Here is a 14,544-nt window from a genome sequence, read left to right on the forward strand (position 1 = left end):
CTACATTTGCATTCAAATTTGCATCCCTATTTCTAGTGCGCCAGTTGAGCTCCTTGCACCTCCTCCCCTATCAGCTTACTTACTCCCCCTTCACACCAATCTACAACTGCTGCCGTCTCGTGTGCTTATCAAAGCTGCCCTGACTCAGTTACCGAGCTAACTTATCTGCAGTCACATAAATTACAATTTAATTAACATTTTCCACATGCCACGCGAAAAGCGACCCACAAAAGAAACTATCAAGCGTGCTATAAATAATATAAAAAAAATGCTGATTATGATTAGTACGCGCATACGCCGCCGAAGACGAAGTGGCACAAGTGGCTCGATCCTCATAATTAAGCGACATTTGCGGCATGACATGCAACAACCCGTAGATTAACATAAATTTTAAGACATTATTGGAGGGCAAGTGGACCAGGGTGAAGGGAAGCGGAACGGAGTTGCCAAGTTTTATGGGCCAAGACAAAGTGGTACACCTGTCCAAAAAACTATCCAAATAAATCTAAAAATATATCAACTATAATTATTATGCACTTGACAAAAGAAAATGGGAGAAAAAAAAAACACAGTACAATCGACTCTTGATGCCACTCGAGAATGTGTTAGGCGCGTTGGCGTACGATGTTAATAATTGAAGATGCCTATCTTATAAAAATATTTCGTCGTTTTGTCTCGTCCCGTCCCGTCTGGTCTCTAATTATTAGCGCTAATTCTTTGTGAGAGGCATACAAATCTTTTTGGAGAGTCGTTGTTTCTTGATTGAAAGATGTGCCTAATTGATAGCCGAGCGCTCGCACGAGTCCAAGACCCCAGACGAGCAGCGGAGACGTGAAACGAGACGAGCTGAGACCAGTGGAGACAAGGGCAGAGAAGGCAGGCAGCAGACTTCAAGTGCGTGTCATTGTGTAATTTGGCTTGATTATTATTAATTTGCAGACGCCGCCGCCACTGTCATAAGCCGGAGGAGGAGGTCGGCCAGCGAGTAATTGTTATGAGGAGTTCTCTTATGCCGCCAGGCCAAAATATTTATTTGATTTGTTAATGGATCGGGCGAGCCAGAGACCGCGAGGCACCGCCGCAGCTCAGGAAATGGGGTAAAAACATTTAAAAATACCACAAAAAAAAAAACAACTTACATTAAATTAGCGCAATCGGGCCTTCGACTTACCTGTAAAGAGAGCAAAAGAAAATTATTTTAAATTGAGTTTATTAAAGCATCGCATAGAGATCATGTTTACAGACCAGAGATTGTTCATGTTTCTTTCTATTGCTATTGTTCATTATGTTTTGCTTGAGCTTTAAGATCTGTGATTATCTAGTGTGGTTTTCAGTGAAAATATTTGATTGCCTGAGCTTTCGAGTTTCTTACAGTTCTACTTATCACAAATATCATTTATGTAGCTCACGTGTGCATCATGGTCAAATTTAATACACTTCCTGTATCACCCATTTAGCGGCTTCTGTGTATTGTACATGTGTGTGTGCGTGTGTGGGTTATGTAAATTTCACAGAGGCACAGACACCAGCAGCATGATTGCATCAGGGCACAGAGAGAGAGAGGGCACAGAGAGTACGTAGTCAATTGACGCTTTGTTTTATAACCTGCATAGCCATAAGATAATAAACAACTTCTCCCTCTCGCTCGGTGTCGCCGTCTCTTTCTGTTTAAGAAGACTTCTGCAGTTTTGACTGTTTAGGTAGTCTTTAGACCGACACAGAGCTCTGCAGGTTCACAAGGCGCCGCCAACAACAACTGAAACCACCAAAGGTGATGACTGCTGTAATTGTTGTTGTTTCTTGGTAAAAGGTGTTGTAGACACATACGAGCGCACACAGAGGCATACATGCACAACTTTACATTTCCTTACCGCATGGCAAAGAGTAAAGTGCTGCCACCGACTCTCAGTGCTGTCTGTGAATTTTGTTTAAGTTGGGATTCAGACTCTTGACGTGCCTCAGTCAGGCAGGCTCAGCCACAGGGCCAGCAAACCTAACCAAAGGGGTCAGAGGGACCAGAGTCGCATAGACGATTACCGGTCTCGGCTATGCACTTTGAAGTTTGTTTAGGCTCAAGCTGGGTAGCACATGGCTAACATTACAATAAATGCTGTTCACCTGGGAACTTCTCTTTAAGAGTGTTTTATTTGGAAGTAGCCAAATGCCAATATTGTAAGCTAAATTGAAAGCATTAAAAAATTAACAAAAGGCAGTGAATATTTATAAAAATATTGCAAATTGATAAATAATATGAATTGATAATGTTCATTAAATGTAAAATTATGTTTCGAAAATAAAATACAATTGTTATTAAAAAAAAGAAAAACGTATTGTTAGTCAAGGATAATAATTATATCTACATTTTAATGTATTTCATTATATATTTATATATTTTTTATATATTTATATTTATTTTTATATTTTTTACGTCATCAATTTTGTATCTGATTTTAATATTATACATATCCTTCAGTTTTGCTGCCGTTGCTCCTTTTTGAGTGGCATTCCAAAATGCCATTCCCTGATTTCTCTCGGCGGCTTCATTGAGGGAAAACAACGCCGAAATCTTTGGCAATTTACTGCAAAAAGTGGAGCATTCAGAAATCGCATTTAGCATTTAGCATTGTCCGAGACTTGGCTTGCGACTGGCCTGAAAACCTTGAAGGCATGCCGTTCTCCAAGTCCAAGCGGTACTCATTATTACATTTCGCTCTCCCTGTCATGGCCTGCCCTGACCGATTCTTTAATAGCAGCGAGACACGCGTCTCGTAACGGTTTTAATGAAACGCATCAATTCGCCCCGATTTCCACTTGGGTGAGCCTCATCAGCCTCAAGTGCAGCTAAATTGCGATCCAATGATCCTCGACGATCGATCGTGAGCGTCAGCAGTTTACTTAAGTGTGTTTTTTCGCTTTTTATATAAAAAACTTTCGAGTTCTCTTTCCCTCTCTCTCTCTCTCTTCCTCTTGGTGTTATTTTCGACGATCTCAAAAATAGTTTTCTATGTTCCTGTTCTTTAAAGCTGTGCATAGAAGCATATTGAGTTGAATGCATCCTTGCATAATTTACGGCCATGAATGAAATGAGTTACTACTCCGAGGCCGACAAAAGATATATAGATATGTATATCTACGTAAATATCTGTACACATGTGTATGTGTGTGTGTGCGTATAGGTGTGTGTGCCATAAAGAATGCCAGCACTGCTGCCTCGAAACGGAGTCCACTCAACTGTGAAACAGGTACAGGCAGCAGTGCTCAGCCGAACGGGATGGACTATGAACAGGAACAGGGAAAGAGAGAGACAGAGTGACCGAGCGAGCGAGAGAGAGGGAATGAAAGACAGACAGGCACAGACAGGCAAAGAGTCGGCAAAAGTACAAAGCGCGTCGGGGTGAAAGAGATTTCTCCTGGTGGTTCCTTTCATTCGATTTCAATGAACTCGGCAAATGTTGCAAGTGCAAAGACAAAACAAATACAAACAGCTGATAAAAGTGCGATAGACGTCGAAGTCGACGGCGGCGGCGACGGCGATGGCGATGGCGATGGCGATGCGCAATCCATGAGATACAGATTGGCAGGCAACGTCAAACTATTACTCAGATGAGATACACATACACACAGATACACAGAGATATCAGGACACACACAGACACAGACACAGACACGATTACATGCTTAGGCAAACTATCATTACATTTACTTTTCGGTTTCATGTGACGTGCAGAAGAAGTCGCCCAGGACATTCAGTCTGAGTCTGCTTTCAGTTTTCATTCTCATTTTCCGCACATCCCTTTGCGCTGTAACTGTAAACCATTTGTCAGCAACTTTCTGTTTGTAAGGCTAATTCCCCTGCACCCGAGGTGGAGGAGGAGGAAGAGCAGGAACTGAAAGCGGGGGCAGCTAACAAATATGCCGGAAATGTCTTTATTTGTCGACCCAAACGAAATTTATGTGTGCGATTGCCAGCGTTCGATTGAAAGTTTATTAAAAGGAAACTCAGACAAATAAATGCTTTATACCCTGTATTGCATGCTGTACGCGCAAGGCATATTCAAGATCTCCCACTTGGAACATACAAATATACGAGGAAGCCTTGTTATTTGTCGTCTATCATCATAAGATTAGGGTTTATGGCTTGATTATGATTGGCGCTTCCCTGACGCCATTATAAAACCTGAACAGAGATTTTTTCGGTTGCCAATTTCCAGTTTTGTAGCTGCGTGGGCAGCAGGTCCACACAAACTTGTTGTGGCATCGTTTTAACCTACCGACAACAAACGACGACACATCCAAATCATCATACATATCATCTGGCAATGACCAAAGAGACAGCCAGCCAGCCAGCCAGCAGCGTGTGGGTTGTTGTCTGTTCAATTTATCGCTCTCGACTTCTAAGCATATGATTTCATTATGATACTCTACATATGGATATTTATCTTTTATTATACTTTTGGTTATAATTTCAGCTCTCCCTCTAAACTTATATGGTATATCTGATATCTGATGATATATTCGGAAAGAATATTAAATGCATACATATAATTATTTTGATTTTATTGAACATATAATCTAGAAATCTTTAGAAAAGAAAGTATCTTTGAAATATCGTAATATTTTTTGATGAACAGGATGTTTCATCATATTTATCTTTTACTTGAATTTTGGTAATTATTTAAATACTCTCTAAGTTTATAGGGCATAGCTGATATCTGCTGATATATGAAATAAAAGATATTCAAATATATATAATTATAATTAGTTAATGTTTATATTTTGTAATGATTGAAAGAAAATGATATCTTTTAAAGAAAGAGATACAATAAATATATTTAATAAGAAGAACTAACCAAAACACCGTGTCCCAAACTAATTAAAATATAAGCAAACTTTAATAAACGGATTAACGATTTGCCTATACGTTAATGGTATTAAAAAAAAAACGGAACCAAGCCACTTTTACTTGTTTTCACACCCCAAAAGAAAGAAATTTAACATCAACGGAAATTTTATATACATTGGCAGAAATTTCTCCATCTTCTTTCATAAATGTCTCATGTACATGTAAGATAGAGTATTTTAATCATCGGCCTGCTGTACACATTTGTTATTTATATCAAATTTACCTTGGCAGTCGCTTGTCTAAATTCTTTTTCATTTGTTATCCGAACATTATCTCAGTGCGGCTGTCGGGTCTTTGGGTCGGTCGTGCGTCTTGAGTCTTCGGTTTTGGGTCTTTGGTCTTGGCTTTCCGGTAGCTTCAGTCATAAAACTTACGAATTTATGACCACTGACACTTTGGCACTTTTGTTATTTTTGTTTTTTTATTGTATCTTTTTATTAGTGTGGGTTTTTTGAATATTTCATAACAAGCATTGTACATATTTAATAAAAATTAATTTGCATGTTGCACGATTTTATGTGTATTTAATGTGCTGTCCAAGCATAACAATAACTAACGAATTTGTCAAAAAATTCAATCAGCTGAATTTAGTTTTAGGGAGTGTTTACTGTCAGGTATATAGCACATACATCTTTTATTTCCAAGATGCAATCGTTAGAGTGAAATTTCTTCCCCTGTCCAGCAGGGATTTTTCACTTGAGCTGACGCCAATGTAAACACAGCTGGAGCAGTAACTGGACCGTGGCGAACTAATTGAAAACCATTATTTGCAAGATTAGGCGAAAACAAATGGGCAAGGTTAAGCATGAGATTTGCATGATGCCCAAGGCCTGCTCGGGATGCCTCTTAACGAACTGTAGTAAATTGAAACCCGAGCAGGCAATTGCATTTTATTTGAGCGAACGGCTGAGCGGCTTACAGCCTAAGGCTCAACTCAACTCTCATCAGCTTAAGGCAAGCAAGCGAATCTATTCAACTCCCGTTCCCATTATCATTCTCACTCTCGGTCCCAGTCGTACTCGAAGCGACTCTACTCAGTTTCACAGCAACACTTGACTGTGTCAAACGACCTTTGATGGGTAAGTTGGGATAAGACTCTTTGCGCGGCCTTTAATGAACTTTTAGATACGCACGTAGGCTTGAGATATGCTGTACTTTAATTACACTTTGCGCACGAGGAGGAGGCGACGCTGGGCTCGCAGAAGAAGAGCCCAGGAATATAGTGAGCATGGCATGGACAGCACAGCGTCGGCGACCTTATCAACAAACACGCCATCAAAGTAGGTGGCGCAAATTAACAAATCTTTCCATGTGACCTAATTAAATCAACGCGAGGTCGTTTCAATGTTCCGCCAGCCTACAGAACTCAGCGGAATGGGGTGGGGTGGACGGGTCACTGATTCGTGCCCCATCACTCCAGCAATTTAACATTCGTCATACTCAAATGGACCAGACACTCTGCTCCGCTCAGCTCAGCTCAGCTCAGCTTGGGCTCACTTAAGTGTTCGATTGGTCAGAGGCATCTATGAAATTTGCTGGGCAGTAAATGTGTTTGCTCTGGGGCAGCCGCAGACAAGGATGACTCTGTCTGAAGAATGCAGAAGTCTTCAGACAGAACGAACTCGAGTGGACCCAAGCAGTGCCAACAGCTTTGTAATAGCTAAAAGTGATCTTCACCCAAGTGATTCCTTGTAATTATTCAGTTTATAGAGACTCTTTGAGTCAAGTCCTCTTCAATAAATAAAAAGTATTTTATCAGAAAATCATTTTCAAATATCCTGGATAGTCAATGGTCTATCATAAGTAGATATTCCATTAACTGCAGAGATGATACAAAGTTTATAGTTTCAACTTCTTCCGGTTCCCATTGTCCGAGAGTTCTCCTTCTACTTCTTCTGCGGCCTTAGATTCGATTCTCCATAAATTACCCAATATTATGGATACATAATGAACTTATCTCGCTTGCCTCACACATCCAACTGTTAAGTTTCGCAATATTGCAATTAGTTGTTGGCGATGACAAAGTGCTCTGGACAAAGTATTTCGCAACCTTAATAAGAGTGTGAGAGAGTGAATGAGCGAGGGCGAACGACAGACATAAGACAAGAAAACCGCGCGCGCTATCAAAACAAAAGATGACAACAAAAGCAGCTTCGTCAGCCAAGTTCTTAGAATGAATCATGCTGAGTAGACGCCATGCGCAAAACGAAAACGAGCCCAGGGAATCGCTGAGACGAGGTCGACCAACGACTTAATTGTCAGAGCAGCCTGTGGCACAAGTGTCGGGGCCCAAAAATAGTTACGAACCAAAACGGATCAAGCCCAAGCCAGACAGACTGTAGCTCAAGATATTGCCAAACACATAGAGACAGGGTGAGCAAGAGTGAGAGAGAGAGGACGATCAGCAGACGAGACAAGACCATAAAGAACCTACACGGTCGGCATATTTTTCAAGGGCCTGTCCGCGCTGATGTGCTCAGTGGTTCCCAGTGTGAGAGCACAGCGACAACAGCAACAACAACAAAAAGGTCAAACGTGGCCACTTTCAAGATGCCCAAAGATATGAGCAGTTGCCCATTGTCCAATGTCCATTCCATTCCCTGTGTGGTCTGGTCTCTCTGATCGTAGCATGAAATGTAACAATTTCTGTAGCGTCAGCAAAAGCAGCAGCAGCAGCAGCAGAAGCAGAAGCAGAAGCAGCAGCAGCAGCAGCTCCTTAAACAAGTTCTCTTCTTCTGCTCTGGAGCTGCAGCCGAAGCCAAATGCTGAAGCTGAAGCTGGCTGGCGCATTCCTTCGTACCGAACCGGGCATCGGGCACCGGTGACTCTCATATATGGAGTGCTTCGGGATGCCGCCAGCTTCGCCGATTTGGTGGTAGCTACCCCCGCTACCCCCTTTAACCCTTCTCCCCACTTCTGCCTGTGCTGCGTCTGCGCCACTTGGCTTCATGTATTTTGCGGTGGTTTCGTTTACCAGCATACCAATTTGGTCGCTGCCTTAACACCTCCGAAACATGCAAGGATCGAAGGCAGCTCGAGCAGGGCAGGAGCCGTAAGGGAGGGGAGGCGGCAATGCTCTGCCATGGATTCCATGTCCATGTTTCATGTTTTATGCGCATAAAATGCATTTTAATTGTTGCATTTGAAGCTGTTGAACGAGAAAGAGACCGATATAGAGAGAGGGTGAGAGTGAGAGTGAGAACGAGAGAGAGATAGGCACCAAATTTTCTCACGCTCAGCTTCATTGGACGATTATGTAGTCGCCTTCATCGTTTTTGGGCAATTTCATAATGTGGTCCAGCATCTACAGCATGGCAATTAGCCACGCCCCAAAACGGCAGCTCCAAATAACAATTACATTTTACATGTTTATTAATAATCAGTAAATGGAAAGGGCGCCCCATAGGCAAACTCAAGTCGAGTCGCTCCATTTGAGCAGCGAGTGGAAGCTCACAGATAATTAAGTAGTTAAGTTAGCCAAGACTAGCCTCCATAGAGCTCTACCTACACGCCCCACTCCCATCATTATCAGCTCCATGCGGCCCTTGTTAGCTGTACTTGAGAGCAGTTAAGCCACTCAGTACCCAGTACCCAGTGCTTCAGTGGCTTTTTAGCCTCTCCTTGGCCAAATGAAGCATTAAGTCGTGCAAACAAACATGCGACAACAACAACAACCAACTAACTACAAACAGCAGCAAAGTCTTATGCCGACTACAGATAATAATGCATACGAACTACTAAATATGGGCTTCGTAGCATTTACATAATGCCCAGGTCGAGCACGCCTTGCCGATAGGACCTACTGGCCCCGTAAGATCGCTTGATATTAGATTTTCGAATAAAATTATATTGGAATTACAGAGCATTAACAAACTGTAACAGCTAGGTCTTTTAATTAATATTAATTTTAAAACATAATATAAATTTAAATCAATAAGATTATATAATATTAATAATTCAACATATATTCATATCAAATACTATATAAATAATCAAGTATTCATTATATACAAACTAATATGTACAAGTTTTATTAATGTCAAATAAGAAATACCACAATATTTTATACATATACAATTCCAAAAAAGTAATATAAAATCTGTTAAGAATAACTCTGAAGAACACTCTTGTATTCAGACGTAAAACAAAGAAATACTTTTACTTATCTGCAAGAACTTACTTCTTTATTTAACAAAAACAATTCATAAGAATCAAACCTAAACCTGAAACAAAAGTCACTATGCAAACCATATTTATATAACTCTTATTGATTACTCTCTGCTAGAAATTCAATTAAAATAATCTTTCCATAGAACTCATCTAAGTATTTCCTCTACAGATACTATCTCAATATAAACACACTTAAAAGCTATAATTAATATACAAAAGAACACTAGCCTAAATTATTTATTAATAAAAACGTTCGTCTATACCTTTACTGTGTTTAATGATTAATTGATGACCGTAATTTATAAATCTTAATACTTAATACTTAAGTCAAGAACTAGTTGAGAACGAAACTCAATAATCAGCTTAGAAAGCAATTTCATTAATACTGTAATAAATTTTTATTAAATAGCTAATCAATCCTTGATAAAATCCAATCAATATGAAAATACTTTTTCGTACTCCTAGACTATATATACATATAATTTAATATACATACTATAATACATAAATAATAAAATACTTCAGATAGCTAAGAATTTATATACTTCACAATATTTCAGATAGTTATTAATAATAACTATTTGCGAAAATCAAAATTAAATAATTTCCATAAGACCCATATATACTTCCATACTTTAGTAGATTTTTATTGTACATCTTATCTCTTTTAGCTTTTCCATGTATAAACCATGTATCGTTTTTTCTAATGCCACATTCCTGTGAAATATCTTTCCATAATATTTATTATATCAAACAATCGACACATTGCTTTGCCTCTACTCAAAATGTTTGTTGAAATATAACACCGAGTCTTACAATGGTCAACAATGCAACATCTTTAGGAATTATTTCGCATAATGATGATATAGTGCCTCATAGGCTGGCTGGCTGTATGGATGCCTGGATGGCCAGTTGGCTGTGGTACACAACTGTGGAATGCGGTTAGCAGCCGCAAATACAATGCAAAAGGGCCCCAAAAGAGCAAGATGCATTGCTACAAACAGGAAGAAAGAGAGAGAGAGAGAGAGAGTGTGTAAGGTAGGGCTATAAAGAGGAGAAGAGACAGACAGGGGCTTGTGGCAGTGAATGAGAGGGCCATTTAGTTTTGGTCGCTGAAAAATGATTAATAGTCGTGTGCTTGGCCCTGGTAACCACGACGACGACGACCAAGACGCCGGGGAGAAGGACGGACGCAGTTGCAGCCTAAGTGGAGCACCGGCGCTGTAAATTTCCTTTGGCCAAAGGTAGCTGCAGCGGCGACGACAGAGCAGCAATGTCCAGAGGCGACGGCAGTGGCAAGGGCAAGGGCAAGGGAAGATGTTGCACTCAGCCCATGTTTGATTTTGTATCTCCGACTGTGAGAATGTTGAACGTATGTGAGTAAAGATATTTCGTTGGCTGCCGTTGTCTACAACGTCTCGCTCTCCCACTCTCTCTCTATCTCTCTCTCTTTCTGTCTTTGAAATTACTTTTAACGATTTAATGTTTTGTGAACTGCTTAAATTGTGCAAACAATTTGAACTAAGTACCACGAAGCGCTGCGGCAGGTGAGAAGGCAGCGGCAGCAGCGGCAGCAGCAGCCAGATTGCAGGCGGTTGCTCAAAAGCTTTTGTTGTTGTTGTTCTTTTTGCTTTTTGTTTTTGATGTTGTCTTTTGGGGCAACGTTCCAATGGCCATTGCACGGCGCACAGGAAGTGCAACTTTAATGAAGCGTTTAAGTGGCAGTTGTTGTACTTTCGGCTCTTGCTGTTGTTGGCATGCGAGAGCGAGAGAAAGAGACAGAGACAGAGAGATTGAGGTGTTGTGCAGCTGTTGAATGTTCAATGTTCACTGTTCAATGGTCACTGATGCTGGCAGACCAAAGGGAATGTGCGACATGTGACCCGGGAATGGGACTGGGAATGAGAATGGAATTGTGAAGTGTTGCCTTAAATTAGGCAGATACTCCGACTAAGTTTCAGCTTATCGCTTCCCTGGCTTTTGCTGCTTCCTCAGTTATTCGAGCGATGCAGCGCGCTCTATTGCCAAAGGTGTAATTTAATAACTTGGCAACAATCTCAATAGCAGACACCTTTTCGTCTGCTCTTTGTATTGGTCTGGCCAATGGCCACATGATTCATGCCTGCCTGCAATGGCTGGCCTCCGCCGACGCAGAGCAGCAGAGCAGCAGAGAGACCAACACACACACAGAGAAGGAAATAAAATTCCACGCAAATTAACTTGAAAACGAACAGAGCGATAAAAAAATATCCAAACTCTAAATAAGTCTACAAACAGTCGATGGGAAACGGCTAAGGAATGGAAGGGAAGGGAACGGAAGGCACGGACGACGGGCGACGGGCGACGGACAGAGCGAGACCGTCGTCGCTTGGATGCTTCCACTATCCAGTCAGCGGCGAGTTTGGCGCATGCGTCGACTGCTCAGTGCGCACTACTCCCCCCCCCCTCCCCCTCTCCCTCTCACACTCCCTCCCTCTCTCTCTCCCTCACTATCTCTCTCTCAGTCCTCAGTGAAGAAAAAAGGGTACCAGTTTCAAGACCAGTCCGCACCAGCGGCAGCCGCTACGAAAAGTCTCCCAAGAAATTCCTTTGGCGCAACAACAAAAAGAGGCAAACAGAGAAATAACAACAACAACAAAATCAAAGAAATCTGTTTCGGAGCAGAGCGACTGAAAAATGTTGTCACGCCGCTTTTACATACTGACCAACAACAGTTGTTCTCGTTCCGTTCACTCTTGTTGTTGTTGTTGTTGTTGTTGCTGTTGTCGGTTGGGCCTAGGCCAAGCTATGGACGCGAGCTTCTTCTGTAGATTTTAGTTAATTTGTATAAAGCCTGAATTAATCACGCTTAATTGCAATAACTTGACCAGCCCAACGCGCGTTCCATCTCCCTCTCTCTCTCTCTCTCTCTCTCTTGCTCTCTCTTTCTCACTCTTTCTGTCTTTGTTCTCACTGTCTGCGTTTTGGTTTTTACGTTTATTTGATTTGTTTTCAGGTAAACTGTTGCAGCCTCTGCCTTTTGCTTGCCCACCCTTTTGCCCGTTCCATGCTGCTCTTTACCTGTCGCCGTGTTGCGTTGTTTATTTTTGGTTTTCAACGTTGCTTGATTGGTTTTTTTATTTTTTATTTTTACTTTTGTTTGTGTGTTTTGTTTCTTTCCTCATCGCCGTTCTCAATGTTTCGTTATCTTTTGGTCAAATGCAACACGTTGCGTTGCGCTGCGTTTCGTTCATAATTTCAAGGAATTGAACAAAGAGAGCAAGCAAGAGAGAGAGAGAGAGAGAGCGTAAAGGAGATACAGAACGAACAGGTAAAGACAAGCCCTGCGATCGCTGCATTGATATTAATCAAGGTGTCATTGAAATCGTTTAAATTATGCACTCCAATCCAGTTCAGTCCACTCCAGGATTTTTTTCTCAGTCTGTCGGCATTTGTGAACGTTTCTTTGTTTGCCCTTTTTCTCTCTCTCTCTCTCTCTCTCTCTCTTTCTCTCTCTTTCTCTCGCTGTTCTTGGTTAGATAAGTTAGCCAGAGGCTGGTGTTGCAGCCTCTTTTGTTGCGTGAGTCATAAATTTTATTGATTCTCTTCTTCTGCATTCTGCTGATAAGCGCCAGCGTTTAGATAAAGCTAAGACCTTGCCTCAACTCGACTCGACTCGATTCTCTAACATCGACAACCACAACAAGAACAAGAGCAAAACTCTTACAGCTCGTCTTCCCAGGTAGTCTGTAAGTAGGTTACTTAAGAGGCTGTGGGCATGGCTCATGATAAGGCCAATTGATAAGCAAATTGATGTCGTTCCAGCAATAAGTTTCTAGACCAGTTGGGGCCACTGAGTTTTAGTTAATTGTCGATATTTGCAATTTAAGTTAAGTTTTTCAGGGATTTATACTGTCATGATCAGTTAATATATGCTAATTAAGTAATATTTAAGTAGAAAAAATTCAGCAATCAGTATATACACTTTTTTGATGCTATTTTCACATTGTATTATAATATTTTAAAGAGTAAAATCCATAAAGTAAAAATAATAATATATTTATTTGTATCAATTTTTAGATTGAACTTTTTAAAAACTTTTAAATATAATAATTTCTCAAATATGTTCAAACTAAAATTTATAACAAATTAAACCAATTTAATTTAATTAGTAAGGGTATCACATAGACCGACATTTGACTGAATTCATTTCAATGTTTTTAACTTTAATTTATATTTCGGATTTATTAGTTATCTAATCAAGGAGCTATGAATTTCAGTGGCTATATTTCTCTGATAAAATTTAAGCAGAAGTTTTAATTTAAACGATTTCTTCCTTTTTGTTGCTTGTCTTTCAAATATTTTACCTGATCTGTCGATTGAAAATTATTAGAAACCCTTTTCCTTAAATCGAATTATTTTATTTTATAATATTATATTTAAGCACTTACCATTGCTGGGTTTTTGCGGTATTTCATTGGCATCGATGCCTCGCCCCTGGAAAATGTGCGAAACGGCGCTGCAGTTGGGGCTGAACTGATCGATGATCGAGGAGACACCAGCCGCTCCGGCGGAGGAGCCGCCCGGACCAGGAATGGGTCCAGGCGCCGCCAATGCGGCTATTTGGGCGCCAGCTAAGGAACTGCCCTCTTGGAGCTGGCCCTCTGCTGCTGTTACCAGCAACAGGAGCAGACTATGGAATATCACAAGGTAGGCGGTATTTCTTGCTGTTCTTCGGGAACTGCAGTGCAGATCTTTCATATTTGCCTGTTGTCGTTGACAACGCTTCGCTGGAAACATTTTGTCGCTGTTGGTGTTGCTGTTGCTTTGTTGTTTATGTGTTGCTAAGGCTTTGTCACAATCAATCACACGCACACGTTTATCACACGACGCACAATCGATGGACTTTATGACGAAGCCGGCTTTTGCTGTTGGTGTTGTTGCTGATTTTATTGCACTTTGCTTTGCGTGGTACCGTAAATAAATTTGGCCACAACGTGAGCGAGAGTGAGAGACAGACAGGGGAGGAGGGAGAGAGACTGAGAGCGGCACACGCACTAATTTACAAAGATAAACGGCACACGGACAACGTAATGCATTACGTTGTTTATGCCGGCATTGCAGTTGCCTGCGGTTGTTTTTGTTGCTGTGGCTGTTGCTGCTGTTTCTTACTGTGCATTTTATGATGTGCAGGTGCAGCAGGTAATGTGCTCTTTGGTTTGGTTAACAAAGTGTATGAATGTATCAACAACAATTAATATAACACGCACAAAACTCACACACACACTGTCACTCGCAGACGCGGACGCACAGCACGCACACAACGAGACCGATGCGAAGTGCAACACTAACAGAACACGTTCGTGCGGATCGAGCGCGGAATTTTGACTGAAACCAAAAAGAGAGCCACAACGCTAACATACTGTAAACGTTAACGTTAGCCAACTGTTATCTCCACGAAATGTTACAGTAAACACCACTGTTAACAGGGT

At 41.1% G+C, this 14,544-nt stretch overlaps 1 protein-coding gene across 1 annotated transcript in view; it reads right to left on the bottom strand.

Moving 5' to 3' along the window:
* Positions 1–14,450, bottom strand: part of dlp (glypican dally-like) — a 44,516-nt gene extending 30,066 nt beyond the window's left edge. The window contains exon 1 of the mRNA XM_018101228.3: positions 13,504–14,450. Coding sequence (XP_017956717.1) covers positions 13,504–13,852 — 349 coding nt within the window. The 5' untranslated portion in view covers positions 13,853–14,450. The remainder of the gene's footprint in view (positions 1–13,503) is intronic.
* Between the last annotated feature and the right edge of the window lie 94 nt (positions 14,451–14,544).

The sequence above is a fragment of the Drosophila navojoa genome, chromosome 4 (genome assembly GCF_054131105.1).
Source record: "Drosophila navojoa isolate 15081-1374.11 chromosome 4, UAZ_NAV_1.0, whole genome shotgun sequence".
In the NCBI taxonomy this organism is placed as follows: domain Eukaryota; kingdom Metazoa; phylum Arthropoda; class Insecta; order Diptera; family Drosophilidae; genus Drosophila; species Drosophila navojoa.